This window comes from Equus przewalskii, chromosome 11 (genome assembly GCF_037783145.1).
Source record: "Equus przewalskii isolate Varuska chromosome 11, EquPr2, whole genome shotgun sequence".
NCBI lineage: Eukaryota > Metazoa > Chordata > Mammalia > Perissodactyla > Equidae > Equus > Equus przewalskii.
In genome coordinates this window covers 26120410-26146363 of record NC_091841.1, presented here as the reverse complement: position 1 = coordinate 26146363, position 25954 = coordinate 26120410, and the positions used below count along the sequence as shown (strand labels likewise).

At 60.0% G+C, this 25954-nt stretch overlaps 1 protein-coding gene and 1 long non-coding RNA gene across 45 annotated transcripts in view; one reads left to right on the top strand and one right to left on the bottom strand.

Annotated features, from left to right (window-relative positions):
* Positions 1-25954, top strand: part of NRXN2 (neurexin 2) — a 107881-nt gene that overhangs the window by 62299 nt on the left and 19628 nt on the right. For 39 of the 44 annotated variants that reach the window (XM_070564178.1, XM_070564184.1, XM_070564200.1 and 36 more), the window contains 6 exons: positions 135-516; positions 1163-1353; positions 2976-3149; positions 3520-3639; positions 16669-16850; positions 21492-21663. In XM_070564178.1, the coding sequence (XP_070420279.1) occupies positions 135-516; positions 1163-1353; positions 2976-3149; positions 3520-3639; positions 16669-16850; positions 21492-21663 (1221 nt within the window). Of the gene's footprint in view, positions 1-134; positions 517-1162; positions 1354-2975; positions 3150-3519; positions 3640-8855; positions 9265-14117; positions 14241-16668; positions 16851-21491; positions 21664-25954 lie in introns of those variants that run through there. The other 5 variants (XM_070564202.1, XM_070564201.1, XM_070564204.1 and 2 more) reach the window with 5 other exon arrangements.
* Positions 12618-13916, bottom strand: LOC139074375 (uncharacterized). Its single transcript, XR_011523936.1, has 2 exons — positions 13693-13916; positions 12618-12897 (listed from the first exon to the last, which is right to left on the bottom strand). It is a non-coding gene; the product is annotated as an uncharacterized lncRNA (long non-coding RNA).

The following is a 25954-nucleotide window of genomic DNA, read 5'->3' as shown; positions in this document are numbered from 1 at the left end:
TACCTGAGGGCGTCTGCTGATGTCTCTCCCATGTGGCCCTTGTGTGGAGGGGACCCAAGGCCCAGCCCCAGGAATGATCCTACAGTCTGTGCCCCAAAGCCACCCCCTTCATCTCCATCTCCTGTCCCGAGCAGGACAGATGGCAGGAGCCCATACCCGGCTGGAGTTCCACAACATTGAGACGGGCATCATGACGGAGCGGCGTTTCATCTCCGTCGTGCCCTCCAACTTCATCGGGCACCTGAGCGGGCTGATGTTCAACGGCCAGCCCTACATGGACCAGTGCAAGGATGGCGACATCACCTACTGCGAGCTCAATGCGCGCTTTGGCCTGCGCGCCATCGTGGCCGATCCTGTCACCTTCAAGAGTCGCAGCAGCTACCTGGCACTCGCCACGCTCCAAGCTTACGCCTCCATGCACCTCTTCTTCCAATTCAAGACCACGGCCCCTGACGGGCTTCTCCTGTTCAACTCCGGCAACGGCAATGACTTCATTGTCATCGAGCTGGTCAAGGGGTGAGGTGCTGGGCACTGCACCGCTGTCGAGGAAGTGGTCCCCTCCCCCTGCTGACTAGGATAGAGCTCCCCCAGCCACTGGCTGAAATATCTAATCCCCCCAAGCCACAGGTCAAGATTCCACATGGGGACCAAGATTCAGGTCCCCAGCCACTAGCCAAGATGGAGACGCAGCACCCCTCTTCCACCTGGTGACCCCCCAGTTACTTCCTTGCCAGGACTTTCCCAGTTATATGTGTTCTCCGTTCCCCATCCTAGCTCAGGCCCTCCAGCCCTCTCTACAGGCAGAATACAGGGCCATGTTCCTATGGCCTCTCTTGCCTGAGGAGACCCCATCCTACAGCAGCTCTGTCCTGGCCCCCAGAGGACCCTGCTGCCCCCACAGACCTCCCCCCTCACCAGCTCCTCTTCTGAGCCTGTCACAGGAGCCAGCTCATCTGTGGCCCTCCCCCCTCACATTCTCCCCATGATGGGACCTCAACCAGAGTCCTCTTGCTGTTTGTTCTGGGTCCGTCCACTATGGGGTCTCCCTCTCTACCCCTTCGTCCCATGGCACTAGGACCCCTGCCAGCCATAGCTCCTCCTTACCCCACCTTCCCAGCACCGCCCCCACTTGACCCAGTGTCTCCTCCCTACTGTGGGGCAGGTACATCCACTACGTGTTTGACCTGGGGAATGGCCCGTCCTTGATGAAGGGGAACTCAGACAAACCAGTCAATGACAACCAGTGGCACAACGTGGTGGTGTCCAGGGACCCAGGCAACGTGCACACGCTCAAGATTGACTCCCGCACTGTCACGCAGCACTCCAATGGCGCCCGAAACCTCGATCTCAAAGGTGGGGCCTGGGGCCTCTGCAGAAGGCCTGGCCCTAGCCCAGATACCCCGCGACCCCAGCAAGATCACCCCGACCCGGGATGCTCTTTCACCCACGTGATTCTCCCTCTTTCCCCCTCATGGTTTCCATCTCTCTTTCCCATTCTCCACTCTGTCCAGCCTGACACTTTCCTGTCAAAGTTCTGCTCAGCTCTCCTCCGAGGCTGCCCTCTCAACACGGAAAGCCTGATCACGGGATGGCCTCACTCTAGAGCTAGGAGTAGGTGGCGTAGGGCTTCTGAAGACCTCCTGGACCTCTGACGTTGAGAAGCCTGCCTTGGTTGAGGGCTGGAGAGCGAATAGGGAGCTTGGTGTCCTGGCAGATGCCTCCCCCGGCTGGGGTAGGAGGGGGCGGTGGATGAGGGGAGGAGGCAGTAACAGTTGCTGGGGCCTTGCATGCTGCCCTGGTCATGCACCTCGGGCATTGGCTGGGCTAGCTCTGGGGACTTTTTTGGACCCAGGCTCCCTGGTGGGCTCCGTGTCCCAGCAGGGCCCCACATTCCCCAGCGCCTCTTCCATAGCTAGGGAAGCAGTCGTCACCTGCCCCAAGAACGGGTGGCTGAGAGAGCAGGGAAGGGGAGGGTGAGCCTAGAGGCTGGGGTGTTGCAACGGGAGTGAGGATGAGGCCCACAGCTTCTCCAGAGCCCACTGAGACAACGTGAGTGACCTCCTTCACATACCCAAAGCAGCTCTCAGCCCTGGGCGTCAGTGTGACTCAGACTGTTCAGGCTTGGAGAAGGTGCTCAGAGACCATTGAATTCACTCCCCTCTTGGAGAGGAGAAAACGCAAGCTTCGAGAGGCTAGATGGCTTGCCTGAGGTCACAAAGCGAGCTGGAGGCAGAGTTGGAACTAGTAGCCTTGGTCAGACCCTAGGCCAGATCAGGAGGCATAGTGATGCCAATTCTCCCTGCTCCCAGAAGGGGGCGATGTGTCACAGACAATCCAAAGTGGCAGCAAATCCAGGGGTGGACTAGGCTGGGCTTGTGTTGTGTTGAGACCAAGGCCAGGGCAGCGGGATTGACTCAGATCTTGCTGAGGCTCTGTACGGGGTGGCCAAGATTCCCGGGGGGTCAGGTGTGACGTGGCCAGGCAGGGATGCGTGGTTTCACGTGTCCTTGAGGAGAGTTTCTTCCCAGAGTCCCCAGGCCAAGCCCTAGCTGTGGGTGGAAGGGAGCTGGGCTTAGACCCCCAGGAGAGAACTCGGTTGGGAGAGGCTGGGAGAGGCCTGAAGGAGTTCTGGGAAGGGAGGGAGTGGGGGTGGAGGGGCTGGGGCTGCACCTCTATGAAAGGCCCTGATTACAGGCCGGAACTGAAATCAGATATGTGGGAGAGAGCTCCGAGCAGGTTCCTCCAGCTGCTCGCCCCCTCCCCCAGGCATCTGGGCTTCTCCGGGAGGGGAGCAGACAGATGGTAGAGTGAAGGAGGAAGGAAGAGGTGGGGGGTGGGGATGTGCAGGTCGCTGGATCGTTGTAAAGAAAGAGATGGGACCCCACAGGCCTGGAGGACCTGACAGCTGGATGCTGATGTCCTGGGAGGGGACTGGGGATCGGGATGCCAAGGTTTTGACCCCTGTCCCTTTGCAGGGGAGTTATACATTGGCGGTCTGAGCAAGAATATGTTCAGCAACCTGCCCAAGTTGGTGGCCTCCCGGGATGGCTTTCAGGGCTGCCTGGCCTCGGTGGACCTCAACGGGCGCCTCCCAGACCTCCTCGCCGACGCCCTGCACCGCATCGGGCAGGTGGAGAGGGGCTGTGACGGTGAGTGTAGCGTGGAGGAGTTAGGGGCGAGCCTGCGGGCTGTAGGAGGCCCAGCTGCAGAGGCAGACCAGGGCGCAGAGTGGCCTTCTGGGAACCTGCCCCCCCACAGCTCTGGGGCAGGGGTACAGGGGAGTGAAGAGTCATTTGCCCTTCCTGTTGCTTCCCACCCTGGCCCCTCATCACAGTTCAAGGCCAAGCCTAGCAATCCTTGAGTCCCCCACCCCTCCCCACCCCCTCATCAGTACTTGGCCCCTTCAGCCTGGCCGAACTGAGAGCAGGCCTCTCGGCCTGGCCCTGAAGCTTCCACACATCCTGGGAGGGAGGGGGCTTGGCTGAGCAGGGGGGTGTTCCTTCCTCCTGCCTCTTCCAGGCCCCAGCACCACCTGCACCGAAGAGTCTTGTGCCAACCAGGGCGTCTGCTTGCAGCAATGGGATGGCTTCACCTGTGACTGCACCATGACTTCCTATGGAGGCCCTATCTGCAATGACCGTGAGTGCCCAGGAGGGTTGGCGGTGTTAGGGGGACATCCTGGCTCATCCCCAGCCCTAGGGACTGCTCTGGGGGAGGGAGGGTCTTTGAGGGCCATGCTACTTGCTCCCTTCTCATCTCTTCTTGTCATGAGAGCCCAAGGGTACTGCTAGCCACAGCTTGGAGTCATCTCTTGGGCTTGTGCTGGATTGCTGCTGCCTGAGTTTCTGGGGCGATCTGTTGATGGATGGCCCCTCCTCATTCTGAGCTGGTGGGACGCTGCTCCCTTCACCCATAACCAAAGGTGTCAGCCTCTGTTGCTCTCCCCGTGTGATTTTGGTGATGGTCCTACATGCTGTACTCATAGCTCACACATACACACTATTGCACAGAGCGGGGGGCTGTTGTCGACCTGCACCCCTTTCCTCTGGTGTCCTCAGAAGTGTGCAGTGGAAGCCTGATATTTCCTGCCCAAAGAAGGCCCACGCCCCGGAGGACAGGCTCAGGAGAGTCCCAGGAGGCTAGGCCGCTGGACAGCTGGCTTCTGGACACCGGTGTGCAGTTCCCTCTTTGCCCCCAGCTGCAGTGGTCCCTTGGAGCCACAAGGACACTCCTTTGTGTCCTTGCCTGGTTATTCTCCTCCCTGGCTGGGCATCTGCCTGCCAGCTTGCATACTGTCAGAGGCCCTTCCGCAGAGAGGGCAGCTTCAGCAGCATTTCAGTCCCGCGTGGTTGGTGGCCAGCAGCTGGTTAGGGCTTGGCGGAGGGAGGGCAGCCGGGGCAGAAAGGGGGGTGAGGCAGCCTCCTACATGAGGGGGCTGAGAGTCCCTGGGATGATGGGGCTGGGGGCACCGGCCGGGGAGAGTGCACCTCTGCAGGCATCGCTCGAGTGGTCTTCCCTGGGATGTCCTGCTGAGAGAGCAGGGATGTGACAAGTCAGCTGCCTGGAAAAAGACACACACACACACACTCGCACGTACATGCACGCGCACACGCACACGCAGGGGGATGGGGCTTCTCCCTCTTACAAACATGGAAAAGGAGGCCTGGAGGGGTCAGTGGATTTCTGGAGGTCGTTAATAGTAGATCTGGGCTAAGAACGTGGTCCGTGCCTTTACCTCCGGGCCACACTGCAGAGGCTTAGTCATCCGGGATAAACCTACTGCTTCCAGGGATTGGGCTCTTGGGCACGTCTTGGTTTTTCCTTCTCCTTTGGAAGAATCTCCAGCCTGTCTCCCTCGGCGCTTTCCTGGTGCTCTCAGGCACGGTCCCCCTGGAGTACCTCCACATCCCTACCCTGTCCTCAGGATTTTCCTCAGCTGACCTGCCTTTCTCTGTACCTTCTGAAGCCCCCCGATGATGGCCAGCTCAGGGGCTGCTGGGGAACACAGACGTGGTTGGGACCGGGCATCTTCCTCTGCATCTCGCTCAGCCATGCACAGGAGATCTGGAGATGGTGGCAACTGCTGCTTAATAGGAACGGTCCCCACTGATCGCTTAGTGTTTTGTAGCTTACAAACCCCTTTTAATTTGTTCTTCAGAGCAGGCAGTGGGATAGAGACCAACTGTCCTACTTAACTGATGAGGAAACTGAGGTCTCAGTGGGAGGCAGGTCCTTGCCCTAAGTCACAGGGTGCCAGTGTTGGGCTCAGCTGGGACCCCATGGTGAGATGCCCCATGGTGGACATTTCTTGCCCAGGGTGCAGGGGATCAGGACCAAGAAGCTCTACTGTCCATCGTCACTCTACACTCCCACAGGGCAGAGCCTTCTGGAAGGGGGCATAGAGATGGATGGGGGTTTAGGGAGCCACGCCACCTTTCAGCAGGGGTGGGAAGAGAGGCCAGAGCAATCTCTCTGGGTTCCAGGCAGGTGGGAGGCAGGGAGAGTTGGGGCTGGGGAGCAGGGCACGTCTTGGGAAGTGTCACCATCCCTGAGCACTGGTCTGCGTGTCTGGTGGCAGAGTCTGAGCGAGCCATGGAGGTAAATACAAGGTGGGTGCAACCCAGGAGCTGGAGGGGCTCTGTGTGCTGCTCCTCTAAACGCCGGGGCTGCGGGACTTCTGAGATCTCTGCCCCTCAAGGGAAGGGCCAGAATCTGGGGGCTGGGGACTCTGCCAGGGCTTTCCCAGCCACAACCCCCTCTCTTCTCGGGGTTGTGCCTCCTCCTGCTTCTCCACGCTTGGCTCTGCTCTGTGTTGGTGCTGTCTCTCTATGGCTGGTCTTCTTGGGGCCCCACTGATGCACAAGGTCAAGCAGGCACCTGTTCAGTTTGCTCCATGCCTGAATGTGAAGGCCCTGGGGCACCACTGGGCACCAAGGGCCCTGCACCTGAAGAGAGGGGGGAGGGGGGATGGCCAAGGTGTCCTCAGAGGGCTGGGGTGGGGTGTGGAGCTGTCTGTTTGGGGTGTGGGGAGACTGGGATGAGGAAAGGTCTGATCTTCAGGACAGCTTTTCCCCACTTGTGGTCTCAGTTTCTCCATCTGTGACATGGGGACTACACGGGGGTGGGGGGCGAGTGGACCTCTGTGTCTCTTTATGGCTCAGGAGTCTGCTCTGGGAAGGGAAGAGAGAGATCAGAGGCAGAGAGCCCGTCTCTGTGATGAGAGAGGAAAGTGGAGAGAGCATGACAAAGAGAATATGAAATGAGAGAGGAAGGAAGCTAGAAGGAGGGACACTTCCTGATGTGCGGCCGAAACCCGAGGGCTGAGGTTCCGGATGCGGTGCTCCCTGCTTGCTGCTCCGTCTTTCAGAGCGTGTCTCGGGCCTCCCCCAGGCAGTCAGTTCTTCCCCATCTCTGACCCTCCCACCCCGTCTGTGTCTCACCTGCTCACTTGCTCTGTTCATCTCTGCGGCCTCTATTGATCTCTTGCACACCTCTGTCTCTCCCTTCTTTCTTACCCCCTGTCTCCCCCCTCGCTCCCCACTGTCACCCCCTCCCATTCTCTCTGCTTCCCACTCACTGATATTGATTGGCCTCCAGGCGGTTTCCCTTCCTCTCCTCTCGCCACCAGCTCCTCCCTCTCTCTCTCTGGGACCATAAATTTTCTGCCGGCTCAGAGCTCTGTCGGTCTATATTCCAGAGCCAGGGGCACAAACATGAGATGGAGAGGGCAGGAGAACAAGTCTCTGGGGGCCCCAGCCTGCAGTCTCTCCCCCCTCGTGGTGCCACGCATCACATTGGAGCCTCCTCTTGGGGGGCCCTCTGAGGACCCCCTTTCTTCGCTTCTGAAGGGCTGGGGGCCAAATGGGGCCCTGGCATCTAGCAAGGTTGCAGGGCTGACGGCCCCAACCGAGGAGCTGTCCCGGGTCCTGACTGCATCCAAGAGCTGGGTGCAGCACGTGTGGGGCTCATAGTGACAGTTTTTGCTCCACAACGGAATTCAGGATCAATAAGTGGGAGCCAGCCCTCATTCTCACTCCCCTTTCTCACGTCACCCCCTTCTTCTTGCCCTTTCTTCACCACATCTCCTCCTCACTCTACCGCACTGTTTCTTCGGCTCCTTCCAAGTCCCGTCTCCTCCTCCCTGACTCTTTTCCTCCTTCTCTACCCTCTGCCTCCCCCTCACACCCTCTCCCCCTGTCCCAGTAGAGCATCATCTCACGGAGCCCAGGCTGATGTGGGTGCGGAGGTGGCATCCAGATGGAGGGAAGGGAACCTGCCTGAACTTACCTCTCGGGCTATGACAAGTGCTTCCCAGAGGTCCCCAAAAATCTACGGGGCAGATCCCGGTGGAGGGGTACCTAGAAGGAGAAATGGCTTCCTCAGCTGGACATAAGTGGCCCAGGAAGGGTTTTGGCCCAAGTGGGACACTCAGTGGACAGATGTCCTGGACCCCTCCCCCCCAGGGAAATGTTGAGGCTGGGGGTGGGGCAGAGGAAGTGGAAAGGATTGGAGGAGTCCAGGAGGGCTGTGGGAGGGGGGAGGGGGAAGGGGTAGGGGAGCACCCTTTTGGGGAGGTGGCAAAGAGCCTGTATGTGTGTGGTGTGTCTACTCTTGAGTACCTCTGAGGCTCTGGGTGCATTGTATGCATATGGGTGATCCTGTTTTTGGAGGGTGAGCTGGGAGGAGGTGTTTGTTGGCCGTTCATTGCCTGTTACCAAACACGTAGGTATGTGCACATGTGAGCACGTGTACACGCTCGGCTGAGTGTGAGTTCGTGAGCACATGTGTGCATGTATATGTCTGAGCCTATGTGTGCGTGCACGCACACTGGTGCCTGTATGGGCACGTGGGTGTCTTCAGACCCAAGCCTGTCCACATCCTAGCGTGCACGTGTGTTCCGAGGGGTGCGTGCGGAGGTGGCCGTGGCCACGTTTCTGCGCGCTGGACCAGCGAGCACTATTGGGGTTCGTCCAGGTGCGGGGGGAGGGGAGGAAGAGGAAGAGAAAGGCCTCTCTTGCTAGCCTCAGTCCTGTTCAATTATTCAGCCAGGCCCCTTCTCCAGAGGGGGCGGGAGGGGAGCGCGCGCCCGGGCGCGCGGGAGGGGCGGGGCGCGCGCAGAGGAGAGGCGAGCGCCGAGCCGGCTAGCCAGGTGCCGCGCGGCGGAGCTGCCCAGCGCCGCCCGCAGATCGGGAGCCGCTCTGGTCCCTCCGCCCTGCCCCCTCCTCCTCCCGCGCTCCCCCTCCTCTCCCCTCTCCACTCCCCTCCTTCCCTCCCTCCCTTTCTCCCTCCCTCGCTCTCCCTTCCAGCCCTCAGCCTCTGCAGCAACACTCCGCTGCCTCCATCTCTCCGCTGGAATCTCGCGGGCTCGCGCCTTTCCTCTGCTCAGCCCCGCTCCCCTCCTCTCCTCTCCCCTCCTCTCTTCCCTTCATTCCCCCCTCACCCGGATTTGCTTCCCTTCCCCCTTCTCCCGCCCCCCCCCGCCCCCCCACCCCGGCCGCTCCCTCCTTTCCCCGGGCCTCGGTTGGGCGGCAGCGGCAGCAGCGGCGCGGCCGGCTCTGGTCTCCGTCCGTCTCCCGCTTCTCTCCTCCAGTCCCCCTCCCCGGCTCGGTTTTTCCGCAGGATTTCCCCCGCTCTCCCCTCCCTGCTTGGTCCTCGCGCCTCCCCTACCTCTCCACCCGGCACCATGCCACCTCCCCCGGGCGCTCCCCCGGCCTTCTGACGGCCCTCTGCGCCGCTCCGACCCCGCTGGGATGCGGGGAGACCCTTAGCTCCTCGCGATGGACCCAGGCGTCCTGGACCTTGGCGTTGCCGCTCCGCGGACCCCGGATTCCCCGGCGGGATCCAGTTGATTTCGTTGGCTCCGGACCGAGGCTTGGGCTCTGGTTTTCCTTCTCTTCACCCCTACCCCCCTCCCGGGGCTCGGAGCCGGAGGGGGGCTTCGCGGGGCTACGCAGCCCCGCGTCCCCGCCCCCGGCCATGGGGCTGTGAGGCGGCCTCCCCGGGCCGAAATGCCCCCCGGGGGGAGCGGGCCGGGGGGGTGCCCGCGCCGCCCCCCCGCCCTGGCCGGGCCCCTGCCGCCGCCGCCGCCGCCGCCGCCACCTCTGTTGCCGCTACTGCTGCTGCTGCTGCTGCTGGGGGCGGCCGAGGGGGCCCGGGTGTCCTCCAGCCTCAGCACCACCCACCACGTCCACCACTTCCACAGCAAGCACGGCACCGTGCCCATCGCCATCAACCGCATGCCCTTCCTCACCCGCGGCGGGCACGGTAAGTGGCGCTGCTGATACCGGCCGGCCGGCTGGCCCCCCGGGCCTCCGTGTGCGCGGCCCTGGCCCGGCGGGCCGCACCCCAGCCTGTGCGCGCGAGGCCCGGCCCCTCTGCTTTGCGGGCCCCGCTCCCCTCACCTACCATCTTCGGCTCCCATCCTCTCAGCCCCACCCTCGCCTCTCCATCACCCCCCCGCGTCCCTTTATCACCTCGTTTCTGTCTTCATCAGTTTCATTCCTTACCTCGTCTTCACCTCCTTGTCCCTACCTCTGGTTTATCACCTTCCTGGTTCGGTTGCCCCCTCACTGCCCTATCTCTGCCCTTTTATCCTCTCCATCCAGCTCTCCCTTCTGGGTTTCTCTTCCTCATCACCTCCTCCGTCTCTGCCCTTATCATTTCTCCATCTGGCTTGCCTCCACCTCTGCCTCCCCATCACCTTCACATTGCTGGTATAGCATTTCTGTACCCTGTCATCTTCTTATCTTTGTCCTCCAATAAGTACCCTCCCATGTCTGTCCCATCTATCATCTCTGCCTCTGACATGTCCTATCTCTTCCTCTTTCACCTCCTCATATCTGTCTCTATTTCACCTCTGTCCCTCCAGCAACCTTCCTTCTTTTCCCCTTACTGTCCTTCCACCACCTCCCGAACAATCTGTCCCGAACTCACTCCACTGTCCCATCATCCTCCCAGCCTCCTTCCCTTCATCTCCGGTTTCTCCCTTCCACACCTCTGCATCTCTGATCGCCAGCATCTCTCACCACTGTAGCCCTATTGCTTGGAATTTATGTTCCCCCAGCCCAGTCTCCCCTTCACCTCCCATCCCAGTTTCCCCCTCACCTCCGGTCTCAGTCCTCTATCACTTTCCACTTACTATCACCTCTTATCTCAGCACCACATAACCTTCCATCTCAAAACCCACTTCACGTTCCCTCTCAGACCCCATCAGCTTCCATTTCTGACCTCGATCACTTCTCACTTCTGCCCTTCATCACCCCCATCTCAGTCCGCTCATCACTTCATATCTTAGACGCCTATGATGCTGTCTGCCATTCTTCCCATCTCTGTACCTGCCACCTTCCATCTCTGTCCTCCATATTCTCTGTGCCCCCATCACTTCCCATCACTGCACCCGTAACTTCCAATCATTGTACTTCCATTACCTCCATGTCCATCTCTCTTCACCCTTTATTTCATTTCCATGTAAAACCCCATCACTTCCCATATGAGTCCTTCCTTCACATTCCATCTCAGAGCTCCTGTCTCCTCCCATCCCAGAGACCCCATCACCTGCTGTTTTAGTCCACTCATTACTTCCCTTCTCTGTACTCCACATCACCTCCCATCTCTGTACCTTGCCATCACTTTCCATAGGGGTTGTCCCCCATTACCTCCATCTCTGTACCTCTCTCACCTCCCATTTCTGTACCTCTCTCACCTCCCATATTGTACCACACATCACCTCCCATCTCTGCACCTAATCACCACCCATCTCTGTACCTCATCACTTTTCACCTTTGGCCCTCATCTCAGCCCTTCATCACCTCCCATTTCTGTATCTCCATATCTGTCTTCCCATCACTTCCCATCTCTGTGCCCCCATCACCTCCCATTTTGGTACTTTGACATCTCCAAGCTCCCATCACCTCTCATCTTGACTCCCATCATCTCTCATCACTGTGCCCTCACCAGTTCTCACTCTGTACCCTTGTTGCCTCCAATTTCTGTGCTTCCATCACTTCTCATATCTTCACTCCATTTTTTTCCTCTCTCATCTTCCATGCCTGTATCTTCATCACTTCCCATCTATGCCCCTCGTGACCTCCCATTTCTGCACTTCTCTGCCTCCTCATTATTGTTCTATCTCTGTCCATCCTTACTTCCCAATCTTTGTTCCCCCCTATCACTTCCAACCTTCACTCCCTTTTCTATTCTTCTTCTCTTTCTCCTACTTCATTTTCCTCTCGTTTTTCATGCCTTTACTCTCTCTTCATCCGCTTCCCAGGAGCGGCCCTTCCAACGCTCCTCTTCGTTGCTTTCTTGTCTCTCCCAGCACTGTCATCTAGGCTGTCCCAGCTGGGCTCCTCCATGCACTGCTCTCCAGGCTCTCGCTCTTCTTCCACTTCCCGCCCCACACCTTGCTCCTGATCCTGACTCCCTTTTTCTCCTCCCCACGAGCTCTCTGGTCCTCTTTGCTTTCCTCCCTCCTCTTCGTTGTCCACACCCCCCCCCCCCCCCAGCTCCCTTGAGGCCCAGTGTTGCTCCCAAAGGGGCCTAGATAGGACATGGCCTTTCTGGGCAATGAGGAGAGGCATGAAGGGGCAAGATGGGAAAGGGGAGCCAGGGACATTGGGGGAGAGTATTGTGGGGTGAACGGGAAAGGAGGTGAAAGAGGAAGGGAAAGGGCAGAGGAGCTGGTCCGGGGGAGATGAGCAGATTGGAAGGAGGGGCCTGGGAGCTGGCATGCCAGAGGAAGGCTCAGTAAAGCAGCTGGAGTCGGGATGCAAAGAGCTGGGTGAGAGGGAGAGAAAATGGAGGAAAGAGCATGGGGTGGGTGGGAACCTATGGAATGTTGGCCTTGGGACTGCCTCGGAGATGGCCACCCCTTTCCTGTGCAGAGGAGAAAAACAGCCCCAAGAGGGCCCATGGCCGCCCAGTGCCACATGGAAGCAGAGGAGGAGCTGGAGGGCACTGCAGGACAGTGATGGAAGGTGGTGGGAGACTGAGTGGGGGAGCAGGCAGGTGAGAGGAAGGAAGAGGGTCAAAGACAGAGAGAAGAGTAAGCAGGAGGCCACCTGGCATAGCCGGGCCCCAGCTCTGCTCACCTTAGCCACAAGGGGAGGTGAAAAGACAGGCTTCTCTTGGGACCCCATGCTTGGCTAGAGAAAGAGGCCAGCTTGGGAGACCTTTCTAAGCCAAGGGAGACCTCTCCTCTCTGCCCCAACATCTCCCTGGCATCCCCCAGGTTGAGGGAGCCTCTCTTTCTGCACCTGCTTCTCCACTTCCCTTCTCTCGGGTTCTCCCTGCATCTCTCCCGGCCTTCCTTCCCTCCTTCTCTTCACTCTTTCCTCCACTTACCCTCCCACCCCCCAACCCCTCCTGTTACATAATATCCTACCGACCTGGCAGACACCCATTGACACTCCTGCACCTGATGTGGGTCTGGCCATGGGAGGACCAGGACACCTGAGTCCTAAAAATGGCCTGAGGAGGTGACACTCTCCTGGTCCTTGACCCGGATTCTGGGTTCAGCCCCCGACCTTTATTTCTGGTACCCTCTGTAGCCAGGAGCGGAGGGGTCAATCCCAGCTCAGTTCTGAGTTGACAGCTTCCAAGGATGCTAGACTCATCTCTCCAGCTTATAAAGGGGGCTGGCATTTATTTCGATTCTGGATATGGGTGTGTTAACTTGGATTTCTGACTGCATGGTTCGTGGCCAAGAATGGGCTTCTGAATTGAGGGGATGTTGTCCTGAGATTCTCAGTCGAGAGAGAGAGCTGAGCCCAGGGATCTGGATCTGTGGAGATGCTCCTGGGTTGTGAGGGTCCACATACGAAGAGCTGGTGTGGGCCGTGGGCACCTGGGAAGCTTCTCTGGCTCTTGCAGGACATTCCTCCTCTCGAGACTGTGGATCTGTCAGAAGGGTTTTGTCATGGCTGCTGATGCCGCAGGGAGACAGGCACATGGAGGGTCTGCACACAGAGCTTTAACCACACGGGTGGGCGTCACTGCATGGGGGTTTTTACAGGGACCGTTATGTTGTTGGGTCTCGGTTAGCTAACCATTATTCACGGTTGGTTTTTTTGTAGAATGCAGGTGTGTGGGAACTGTATGGAAGGTTCTTGATCATTTAGCCTTTTACTGGATCAGTGAACTTCTGAGTCTAGGAGGCATTGAGGGGACCACGCTGGGTGTAGGCAGAAGGTGCCAACCTGGGCCTCTGGGGGGCGGGCCCCTGTGCCCGGGGCATGTTGTGTCCGGCCAGAGGCTCTCTCCCTGGGACTTCAGGGGTGTGTGCCCCTCTGAAATGTGCACAATGGAGCTCACTCCCGTTTGCTGGGGAGGTCAAAAACGATGGGTCGGGACCCCTCTAGGGCATCATCCTGGGCCTTGGCTTTAGCTCCTCTCTTCCCCACAGCCTTCCTGGAACCTTTCAGAGGTTCTAGATATGTCCTGAGCTCCATGGCTCCGTCCCTCCCCCCGGGGATTCCAGTGGCTAGGGCAGAGGACAGCCTGTGGGGTGAGAGGCGGGAGGCGCCTCCGGAGCGCGCGGCGGCCAGGGAGGGACCCGGCGGAGCCCCGCCCCCGCCCGCGTCCTCCCCACCGCGAGCCCCCTGCGCCCTCCGGCCGGAGCGCGGTGCTGGGGAGAGAACTGTCTCCCCAGGGTAATTACTGCCGCCCCAGTCCAATAAACCATTCATCCTTTACCTCTTCTACCCAAGAAGTGTCTCTCCACCCCGATGCCCCCGCAGGGTGATAAACGCCCTCGGGCTTTAACAGGCCCGCCCAGCGTAATAAACTGGCTGCAGTGTGAGAACAGCTGGCAGTCAATCCCGGGGGAGGCCGGCGAGCAGCGCCTGGGCTGGGGACGCGGGAGCCTGGCGGGCGGTGGGCGGCCTGCGCGCGGCCGGCCCGGGGGCGGGGACGTGTGCGCCCGGCCCGTCCTGCGCGGTGCCAGCCCTGCCCTCGCGCCGCCTGCCCGGCCTGCCTTTGTGCGCTTACCGCCATGTTTCCCGGCCGCCCCGCCGCTCCCGTCGGGGGTCTGCCGCTCCACACTGGGTCTTTGTGTGCAGCTGGGTGCGTCGCCGCCTGTGTGTGGGTGTGGGGTCTGTGGGTGCGTCACTGGGGAGTGTCTGCCATCCGGCCTGGGGCTTGGGGCTTGGGGGGGCCGGCGCCGCCTCGGATCCCTACAGCCTCACTGCCCAGTGGGCATGTGCCTCAGGCCCTCTCTGCGCTGGGGCAGGGCTCTCTCCAGGGTGATGTGCTGTCTGGGTTCCTGGGGTGGGGCACTTGAGGCAAACGGGCCTCTTTTCCCCTAGACCTGGGAGATTTGGGAGGAGGCGCCGGGCAGATGGGGTAGATGGGGTTTCCTTGCCTGGTCTGGGGGACCAAGGAACCGTGTAAGCCCTTCCTCCGTCTGATTGGGAGGCCTGGAGCCCAGGGGGTGAAGACGGAGCAGCTTCTGGGCAGGGAGGCCGGGAGGGGGTGGTGTGTGGAGGAGGGTCAGCATCTCAGCTCCCCTGGCCCCCCCACCCCCCAAATTTGGACGTGCAGCTTGTGAGTGAGTGGAGGGGGAAGGGAGGACCCCGGGTATTACGGTTGCCATGGAAACAGCCGGTTTTCCTGAGTGCTGCAGTGCTGGGAGTGGAGAGAGGTTACTGCTGAGGCCTGCCCTGCCTGCCTTCGGGTCCTGCCCTTTCCAGGCCGAGAACGGCCTGGGGTGGGGGTGCGGCTCCCGTGTGCCCCGCCCCCAGCCAACTTTCCATCCCGGGCTTGGGGCCCCATCCTGAGGCTTTAACCCTCACCGCCAGGCCTCCAGGGCCCCCAGGGAGAGAGGACACCTGGGTTTGGAAGGGGCTGAGCCAGGCTCTCTCTATCTGCTGGGGGTGCTTTCTCAGCAGCATGCTGTGGTGACTTCCAGGTGGTTCTTGCCCCCTGGCCTGCCTAGGGGGGATCATCTCCCCTCTCTGGCCCTGCCTGGGGAGATGGAGGGCAGTGATGACAAGTGCCCTGGGGAACAGCTCCTGTGGCCCCTCCCCCAACCCCGTGCTGACCTCACTGCCCCTCTGGGACCCAGGCAGCAGCCTCCACTTCTCCCCTCAGCTCCTCCTGGGCCTGCAGATGGTGCCTCCCTCCAAGGACTCAGGAGTCCTCTCTCCTTTGGGGGCCTAGGAGCTTCCTGGGAAAGAGCCCCCTTACCCCTGAACTACAGTGGGGCTCCTGAGTCCCTGAGGTGAGGGACCCCAAGGTGCACCAGGGCCCGGCCTTAGTGTTACCAGGGGGGCCGCCATCTGGTAGAGCGGGTCTGCTCCTTGGAAGGGCCTCAGGCTCTCCTGAGCGGGGAGGTCCTGCCTCCTGGGCTCCATAACCCCCCAGGCCTTCCATCCCCGCCCAGGGCTCTCCCACCCCCAAGGCCCCACTTTCCTCTCAGCCTACTCCAGGCTTTGCCCTCAGGCCCCATGTGCCTCTCTCCTTCTCTCTGGATGAGTCTCCCCTGAACCCCTCTCCCCCAAGAAGTGCTTTGAGAGGAGTCGTTAGTGGCTAATTATTTAATTAAGCATTTTATGAATCTCATCTGCTCTGTTTGGATTCTAAAGAATGCAAGATTGTTCTCTCCCCTTCTCTGAAGGGCCCAGAGTCCTAGTCCTCTAGGCCTCCCAGACAAGGCTCCCTTCCTGGAAACTGGGTGACCAGCCCCCCACCCCCACCCTAGCCAGCCTGCCCCCCACCCCCAGGCAGCCCAGTCAGCCGCAGGAGGGAACGTGGAGACTAATGGGGTTTATTTTGGGGCTGAGATCGTTAGGGACCTCACACCGCCCCCGGCAGCCGGATGGCAAAGAGGAGACAGAGGGGGGAGAGGGGGTGGGGTGGGGGAGGGCAGGAGAGTGAGCCTTCATCTCTGGCTCCCACTCTCCCACTTTCTCTCACCTACACCCCTCTCTGTCCCTCTCTGTCCATCTGTCTCTCTGCCTCCTTCCTCCTCTGGCTGTGAATCTCTATGCCCCTGCCCATGTCTGTCTCTTCTTTTCTGGGCAGGGCTCCAGGACCCCCCTGTTTTGGAATCTAGGCAGCCCCCTAGTTGGGAGCCGAAGCTGGGAGTCCTGGGCAAACTGGTTTCTGGGTTTCTAGGGGCTTGGGAGGGAGTGGGGACAGGTGTTGGAGGGGCGCCAGCCTGCAGGCTATGAGTCAGAGCTGAACGCCCGCCTCATCCTCTCGCCATCGCCTGGGGCTCCTTTTGCCTCGGTGCCTGCTCAGCTCTAGCCCCACAGAAGTGTACACCCTGAATCTGTCACCTCTGCCAGCCCTGGGAGAAGTCCAGCTGGTCTAGCCCAGGCCCCCTGGGTCCTGCCTGCCCCCCAGGCGGTCTTTCCGGTCCCCTTGCAGCCTCTCTGGGCTCTCTCTCTGTGTCACTCTCTCGATTACCTCTCTGTTTTGCTGTAATTAAAGCTAGAATTCTTGATGAGGCAGCTACATCTGTCTGTGCGCGTGTACCCGTTCTTACTCACGCACCCGCCTGCCAACTGTTCCCGAGGGCAGCAGGGCCTGGTGGCTGCTGTGGGTATCACAGCCGAAGCCCTGCACCCTAAATCTGGTGTCTGGGGGCTCCCGTCACAGCCCCGAGGACCTGCTGATCTTGCCCTCCCGATGTCATATCTCCGTCTCTCCCTTTCCTTCTCTCTGCAGCCGGGACCACATACATCTTTGGGAAGGGGGGAGCGCTCATCACCTACACGTGGCCCCCCAATGACCGGCCCAGCACGAGAATGGACCGCCTGGCCGTGGGCTTCAGCACGCACCAGCGGAGCGCTGTGCTGGTACGCGTGGACAGCGCCTCCGGCCTCGGCGACTACCTGCAGCTGCACATTGTAAGGACCCAGGGCCCAGCTCCCGACCTCCCAAACTTCCTACCCAAATCCGCTCAGTCCCTCATTGCCATGGACCAGCCCCTCGAATCCTTCCCTCCTGTGGGGAGCCCTCAGGACCTCCGTTCCCTGATTCCTGGAGTTCCCTGCTAGGTGGTTCTGCTGCCGAGAGCCATTCCCCTCCCGTTATTCAGGAGACAACCAGAGTCACCCCAGCTGATCTGAAGCTCCCCAGCTCCCCCATCCCTGAGACCATCTGTGTCTTCAGATCTTCCCGAATGCCGTCAGGGACCTCCTGGAGCCCCCCAGGCCATTCTCCTGCAGCCTTCAGAAATGTCCCACGTTGTGACTGCCCTGGGCTGCTGCCTGCTTGCTCCTAGACCTCCCGGGGCAGCCCACTGTGTCCTGCGCCTGCCTATTCCTGCCCCCTCCTTCAGACCTGCCTGCCCCAGAGCAGCCTACCCTTGCTTCTTCATCTTGCCTTCAAATCCTGTCCCTGCCTCTGTCCTGCCCTTGACCTCTGTTCCCATGACCTTTGCTTTCCCAGCAGCCCCCTTACCCTGCCTGCCATCTCTGGCCGTGCTCACTCCTCTCTGACCTCTTGGCCCAGCTCCACATCCCTACCCTGACCTTGGTCCCACCCAGCTCTGCTTTTCTCTGCCCAGCTCCTCCTGGTGCTGGCTCCCCTCCTCGACCCCTGCTCCTCCCAGGGCCTGCCTCTGGGCCTCCCCACACACCCACAGCTCCCTCCTCACTGCTTTCATCCTAACTCTATCTTCAGGCGGCCCCTTTTCTTCTCTGACCCTTTCCCCACCTCTGGTCCTGTCCTACACCCTTCCCCATGGCCTCTGGCCTTGCTCCGTTTCATTGCTTCTCTTAGCCTCTCCCTGGTCCCCTCCCTACTGCCTTAACCCCTGGGTCTCTGACCTCAATCTCCATTTCCACCTGTACAGCCCCTTACAGCTGCCTCCCCCCGCCCCCCCGCCCCCACATCCCGAGTGCTGACCCTGGCTGGGATCCCGAGCTGGGAGGGTTGAGCAGGCTGGCCAGGCTCTGTGTGCTGGAAAGGTCTGGGTGGGGTGCCCTGGGCTTTGAGGGGAGCAAGGAAGCCAGGGGAGAAGGCTTGTTCATTTGAGCCCTGGCCCCGCCCCATCTGACTGGGACCGTGGCTACTGGCCCCTCCTTGCACAACAGCTTTTCAGGGTCCCATGGCTGCACACGCCTCCCCCAACACAGGGAGTGAAGGAAGGAGGTGTGAGGAGAGATGTCCTGTGGGCAGCGTGGAGCTGGAGTGGAGGTGGCAGCTGAGGGGTGCTGGGCGGAGGAGGCCAGGTCGGGAAGCGTGCGGGAAAGGGGTGTGGAGCAAAGAGGAGCCTGGGAGCTCTAGGCCCGTGTGCGCAAGACAGATAGCGTCTCTGCCTGTAAGTGAGAGACGATGTGGCCGTGGACGGCACACGTGGCTTGTGTGTGACAGTGTGGGGCTGGGTGCACGTTGACTGTGTCAGGAGTGACAGTGTGCCTGTGGGGGACAGTCTGGTGGCCTCTGATCAGGTGTGTCGCTTTATATTTGTCTTTCCTGGTGAAGTGGTGTTTGCTGTTGTTTCAGTCTCTGGACCCGGGAGGCATGTGTGACTGTGTTTCCGTGTCCTCCTCTGGGAGTGGGGGCCTCTCTGCCATCTCCCCACAGTCAGGAGAGACTATGGGTGGCTTTGGAGAGGATGACCTGGGTTTGAGTCCCAACTCTGCCACTTCCTTGCTGTGTCCTTGTGCCTCAGTTTCCTCATCTGTGTAGTGGCATGATAAGAGGGCAGAGGGACGCTGTGAGGTGTTCACGAGATCTGTATGTGGAGCACTCAGGACATTGCCCAGCCTGTAGGAAGCACTCAGGGTCAGCTGACATCCTGATCTGGATGTATCATCTGTGTCTCTGTGCCTGTAGGTTTAGGGTTCAGGGTCTCCCCAGTGCTGAGGAGAAAGGGTAGGGAGATCAGGGTGCAGGGAGAAGGATACTGCTCCTTTCCCCTCCCAGCAGCTGCCCACAGGCCTCACCTGTTGCAGGGTCATGGAGGAATGACGCCTGGTGCCCGGTGCTGCAGAGGGTGGGGGGCAGGGCTGGCCCTGAGATGGGGTCCTGGCGAGGGTGGGGGGCCCTGGAGGAAGGGTGGGAGCCACGAGAGATGCCAGCTCTGAGGGGAGAGCTGGGCATGGATGGGCTGAAGCCTCTTGGGGCAGCCCCCAAGCCCTCTCCTCCCCTGGTGACACATGAGTTCCCCCCACAGCGTCATTAGCGGCTTTCAGAGAGTGGGGAGGCGGCGGCAAAATAAGAGAAGAGCAATTTGACGTTTCTAATAAAGCGTCGCTCCACTTTGCCAAATTAATTTTGACTCCCATAATTATTTGCTGTAGGAGCGGCCTGCGTGCTCCCCACCGCCGCCTAATGAGGTAATTGGGGAATTAGGAATTAATGACTTTAACAGAAGTGACAACTGACTTCACGTCGGGAGCAGCTCTGGGGAGCTGCCTCTCCCCCGGAGTGCACGGCTCTGAGCTCAGCTGCCTCCTAGGAAACCCAGGTGTCCTGCCTTCCAGCTCCTCTGGCCGGCCCTCTGCCACCTGGCAACCAGGTGCATCTGCTTCTTGACCACTGTCACTGCCCGGCTGAGCCTCCTGGGGAGAAACCCTCAGAGGCGTCCAAGTGGCTGACACTATTCTGGGTGATGTTATTGCTAACAATAGTACTGAGGAGCCTCGGCTGTTCCTCTCACGCGCGTGGGGAGCAGATGATCACCCCGTCTCCCTGGGACGTTGTCAGTCTGTGGGTGGTGGATGGGTGGGGCTTGCTAGTACTCTTTGTTAGGCAAGCCTAGCCTCAGTTTCCCTGCTTTACTGCACCTGAGGAGAGATGCTGCATGCGTGTATGGTTCTGTGTGTGTGTATGTGTGTGTGTGTGTGTGTGGCTTTCCCAAGTTCTAGGAGGGGGAGAACTGAGCCCACCCACAGGTGGGGAAGGGACTGGGCGTGGGTCTCCACGTGAGCCACAGCTGCACACCCTGCCCCCCAGCTCTCTCTGCAAAACCCCAATCTCTGCCCCATCTGTGAGCCACCCCGTCTCCACCCCCAGTGCCACCAAGCCACTTGGCTCCATCGATGCAGGAGGTGGCAGCTGAATGGTTCCTCATGCCCAGGCCGGACTGGGGCAGACTTTCAGGAAGACCCCAGGAGTGTAGTGTGTTCTGTGACGATCTGGGTCTCTGTGACTGTGTGTGATCCAGGGGGCCCGAGTGACCTGTGCGGGTGTCTGTCCTGTGTGGGGGCAGGGGTATGGGGACTCAAGAGGCTGAGTTCAGGCTGCTGGGAAGTGCAGAGGGACGAGATAGGGGCCCCGGCCTAGGGCCGAGTGCGCCTTCTGCTGGCTTCTTTAGACCGCTTTGGTCTCCAAGGTAGGTTGGCCTCAGCAGCCTCTCAGATGCTCCCCCCACCTCCAGCAATTTGAGTCAGGGTCTCTCCAGACTAGTGGGCAAGGGGGAGAGAGTACTGGCTTTGGAGGCAAGCCAGCTGGGGTTCAAATCTGGGGTTCTTTCCTTAGGAGCTGTGAGACTTTAGGATGTTATTTAACCTCCCTGAGCCTTGCTTCCACCTCAGCATGATGGGGATGCCATAAGCTTCCTCAGAGGGTTGCTATGGGGATGAGGAGAGCACACGTGTAGGGTACCCACACAGGGCCTGGCACATTTTAGGGGTTCAGTGTGACCCTCCTCACTCTGGCCATCAGTGACGGGACTCTTCCTGGGCTGGATCCTGGGTGGCCTCTGCAGGTTCCCCAGGCAGGTCCTCTCCGGAGCCTGGTCCAGAGGCTTGCTCAGACTGACTCTTTGCTCCCCTTTCCAGGCCTCAGTCCTGTCTTTCCTCTTCCTGTCCCTCCCTAGCTCCCAGCCCCATCCCTCCCCCTATACCCACGTGCTCACCTTTCCTTAGTAGATCTAACATAGTTTGTCCTCGATCTCTATCCATACCTGTCACCCCCAAACACGTGCACCGCCACCCCCATAACTCCATGGGGCCTGGATGAGGTGCCAGGAGAGGCATGCAGATGGCCTGGTGTAGGAGCCCCTGGGACCTGCTCAGTGCTGGGCATGTAGGGGAGGAGAGGCTTGAGGCTGGGGAGGTGGGGTGGGGAGGGAGAGGCCAGACCCTCCTTAGGCCTGGGGCCCGCTTCCATGGATTTCCCTGTGGGTCATCCCTTAGGGAAGCCTCTGCCCTCTGTGCTCCCGGCTGGTTTCCTGCTTGGTCCTGCTCATCCCCGTCTGGGGCCTGGGCTCAGTGGCCCTTGCACTGAGTACATGCCCTGTAAACGTGTGAATATTCTGATTGAACCAAAAGGTAAGAGGCATGTGGGGTTCGTGGAAGCGCTCCCAGCCCAGGCGCTGCACCCCACGTGGCTTCCCCAACTTCTCTGAGCCTCGGGTTACTCCCTTGCCAGGCCACCGCCTTGGGCCGGTGAGAGTGTCCAGTAAAGACATGACTGGGAGAGGTGTGTTGCAAGGCTGTGAAGTGCTGTGGAGCTGGGCCGGTGGTGGTCACAGCTACTCTAGGAGTAAACCTTTGCTCCTTCCTGGTCGCTGACCTCTACCTCTCTGTCCCCAGGACCAGGGCACCGTAGGGGTGATCTTTAACGTGGGCACGGACGACATTACCATCGACGAGCCCAACGCCATTGTGAGCGACGGCAAATACCACGTGGTGCGCTTCACTCGAAGCGGCGGCAACGCCACCCTGCAGGTGGACAGCTGGCCGGTCAACGAGCGGTACCCGGCAGGTAGGCTGCGCGGGCGCGCGGAGGAGGCGCGGCGGGAGGGGCGGGGCGCGGCGGGCAGGGCGGCCTCTGATAGGAGCGCTGCTTGCACCGGGGCGGGGCTAAGCGGGAGGCTTCCGACCGTGGGCGGGGCGGGGCTGCTGGAAAGGCGTGGCTTGTGGGGGCGGGGCCAGGATGGGGCGTGGCTAAAGAGAAAAGTCGGGATTTGTTGTGGAGGGGAGAACCGTGGTGGTGGGAGTAAGTCAGCTAGGAGGGAGCTGGCAGAGCTGAGGGGGGAAGGCTGCCAGGCCAGGGCCCAGTCTGGGGATGGGGAGATGAGAATAGGAGGAAGGGGAGGGGTAGGGAGAGTCTGACGCGATTGAGGAAAGGATGAGTTGAGAGTTGAGGGAAAGGCGGAAATGGGGAGGCAGATGCAGAAACCAAGGAGAGAAGATCCAGAAGTTACCCAAAATACATTCCGGCAAGGAGGCAGGGCTGTTCCCACGGACGGAACCAAGGTCTTTACAAAGAGCAGGTTAAAGATCCATATTAGGAGATCAGCTTAAAGAAGAGTAGTAACCACGGAGACCCAGAGAAAAGGAAACTCGGTGTCTCAGGGGGTTAGAGACATGGTGAAAGGGAGAGAGAGACCAGTGACAACGGGAGTGAAAAACTGGATCAAGTGCATTCAACAAACCTTCACTGACAACCTTCTAGGTGTCAGGTCTGGTGCTAGGCCCTGGGGACACAGAGGTGAGGAGGACACAGCCCCCGCTTGTAGGGAGCTCACAATCTTGGGTGGGAGGGAGCACGGGGATGCCAACAGACCCGGTTCAGCAGTATGACAGCTGTGGTGGCCGAGGACAATCCAAGGTCTGAGGAGCACAGGGCAGGAACAGGGATGAGGACATAAAAGATATGAGGAGGCTCTGAAAGATACGGAGCGAGGCAGAGAAAGAGCCTCAGAGTGAGAGGAAACCAGAGGAGGAGCGATGGGGAGATATGGAAATAGTCACTGAGACACAAGCAGAGACGGAGGCAGCTCCCGGAGTGATGCAGGGAGATAGATGGAGCTGCCGTCACGCAGACCCAGCCAGCGAGAGAAGAGGTGGCCAGAGCCTCGAGAGGGAGAGGAAGAGAGCCCCAGTGCGGGAGATGCAGAGGGAGGGGAAATCGAGCCACTGCAGGGGAGAACCGCAGAAACACAGAGATGCGGAGATAGAGGCTGAGCGATGCTGCAGAGTCACACACGCGGGGGCCGACTGAGAAGCAGAGAGGCATCTGCTGCCCCAGTCCTCTCTTAGGCAGAAGTGACAGCCGAGGCGGAGGCAGAGAAGCTGCCCCACCCTGACCTAGAGGGCTGTGGGCAGGAGGACAGTGAAAGGGGCAGGTGTGTCAGCCCTCGTGGGCCCACTTCTGCTGGAATAAAGATGCCAGTGTAGGCTCGCACTCACAATCAAGTGCGCTTGTACCCAGACGTTCTCAGGCAGCCCCTGACATGCAGAGAACCACATGGCCCCCTCATAAATACAGAGGCTGATGGATACACAGGCCAACCCCAGACACACGGACGATTGAAAATGTTCACATGGTCAGGCAGACACAAGAACAAAAAGGCCCGCAGAGGGATGCCAGCCTCTACCAACGCCGCGGGCGAGTGTGGGGTCACGCAGGCACACACACGCTCCTGTGCTAAATCCCACACGCACAGACACTGACAGGCCAGGCCGTGTGGGTGTGACTGCCCTGTGGGCCTCAGACTTCCCTCTCTCAGCCACACACACACCAGGGTGCCCTTTGTAGCAGTGAAGACACCAGCCTGCTCTGGACAGGGCTGGACTGGGGGCAGGAAGGCCTCAGCACGTAAGCTGCAACTCCAGTCCAGGGTCCCTTGGAGCCAGCAGCCAGAGGCCAGTTTGGAGGAGTCACAGCTGCCCTCCTCTGCTCAGGAGCCCCTGGCTGGGGGATGGGGAGACTGCCGAGTGCCCCCTTCACCTGCAAAGTGGGGTAACCTGAGGGCCTGGTGGCTGCCTGTGTGCGCTGTGAGGGCAGATCCTCTACGGAAGCCGAGTGTCGTCCTGAGCAACCCCGGCACGCCAGGTTAGCAGTGTTAGCAGACTCTTGGGGAACACACAGCTCAGGGACTCCAAGTCAGCAGGCCTGGCTTTTAATCCTGGCTCTCCTACTGACAAGCTGTGTGGCCTTGGAGCAAGTCATTTAGCCTCTCTGAATCTCACTGTCCACCTCTAAAAGGTGAGAATGATACTCACCTCATGGCAATACCAGGAGAATTCCATGAGATAACCTGAGGAAAGTGCTAGAATGGCATGGCATCGAGGAGGTAGGTGCTCAGCCAACAGAGCTTTTGTTAGAACTGTCACGTGCCCCAGTGAGGCGGGTGCACATTCTTCCCTTCCTCTCAGGACCCACACACAGACCAATACACACACGCGCACAGACACCCACAGACACACACCAGTACCCCAGGGCGGGTAGGTCCCTGAGCGCCTCCCGCCCCCTGCTCCTCTGCCTCTGCAGTGTGCTCCCCTCTCTCCCTCCCTCTCCTGCCTGACTCCCTCTGGCCTTCACCCCTCCCCCAGCATCTTCTTTAGCCCCACCCACCTCCAGCCACAGGGTGGGATGCACTGTGCTGCCTCTAACAGAACACAGAACACTGTGGGTCATTTGCTAGTCTCCCCTGCTTGGCTTCATCTTTATATTTCTGATGGGCAAGGACCAGGCCTTCATCTTTGCTTCTCCAGTGCCTGGCACCAGGAACAGAGCAGGCACTCAAGAAATGTTTGTTGAGTGACTAAACAAATAAAGGATTTAGTTTCGACTTAAACACGAGTGACCTGAATCTGTCAGGAAGGCAGGGTCTCATTACCTTGTAGGCACCTGGGGAGGCACCATCCATGCACACATGAGCACGTGGTGCCCTCGTACACAGGAGGCGGCCACAGGCAGGCCCAGGCCCAGGTCTCGCTGGGCAGGCGAGCGCAGCTGTGCAGTGGGAGATGAGCGAGAAAGCCCCCTGACCCCCACGTGCATGTTATGGAACAGTGCATGAGTGGTTTCAGTGGGAAGAGTGGCCAGATTCCCAAAGGAAAGCATTTCCATTTCCACTGCTGCAGACTGGGACCACCCACAGTCCACGGACACCGGGAGGAGCACACAGCACTGCCAGGCACACTGACAAACCCTTCTGCACGTGCATACACACGCATACACACACACACCCCCACACCCCCAGGGCCTGGAGAATGATGAGTGGAGAGAGGAGCAGGCGGGTATCCAGAGGAGTGGGGGTTAGGAAAGGGGGCAGGAGTCTGAAGGAGAAAGGCCTGTGAGTGAGAGGGGGTCTGGAGCTGGGCTGGGTCCCCAGGGCAGAGAGGTGGGGGATTCTGAGCAGAGTGAACTCTGAGGGTCTTGGAAAGGAGCTGAGATGGGGAAGAGAGGAAGATGCTGCCTGGCAGAGGGGGCTGGGGGTGCCTGTAGGGAGCAGAGAAGGGGTGGAAGAGGAGCTGGGATGCACCGGAGAGAGTGGAGAGAAGGAGAGAGGGGCGGCTGGGACAGCTGGGTGATGACCCGCCTGCCACTTGCAGGCACCCCGCTGTGACGTCACCCGTAGTGGTGCTGGGGAGATAGGGGGCGGTGACCGGGGTGAGGAGGAAGTGCCTGCAGCAAGGGCAGCGGTGGGCTTAGAGGGCAGCGGGGGGTCATGATGGAAGCAGGTGATGGAGTCAGGGGTGGGGTGTGGCGTGGGAGACGAGGGAAAGCTGGCATTGAGCACGGAAGGTGAAGGGAGCTGAGCTGGCATGGAGAAGCAGCTGAAATCTCACTGTTGAGCGCGTGTGCCGGGCCACCCCCCTAAATGCTGCATAAACCCCCGCTTAACCCACCCCTCAACTTCTAAACCGCCCTCTAAACGCAGTAACCAGCTGGGCCGCTGAGGCCTCCCACCCCCTAACTTAAACCTGCTAAATGCCCATCCCACCCCGCCTCCCCACTCTGGGATGGGGAAGGAAGCGGGAGCAACAGCTTGAGCCCCAATAAACCTGTTTAACCTCTGACCTTTGACCTTCCAGTTGCCTTTTCTTTCAGTCCCCTTTCCCTTTCTTCTCTGTCCCTCTCTCTTCCTTTGGGTCGCTCTGGCCCCCAGGGTGGGGCTGGCTCTGGAGGGGAGACGGGGGGAGGGGGACGGGAGGACGAGGGACCCAGTCTTTCTCCTCCCACTCCGGGTGGGCCTTCCCCCGCTTCCGGTGGACGGTGCTGCTTACTCTGAGTCTCCTGAGAAAAATGCCTAATTGCTTTT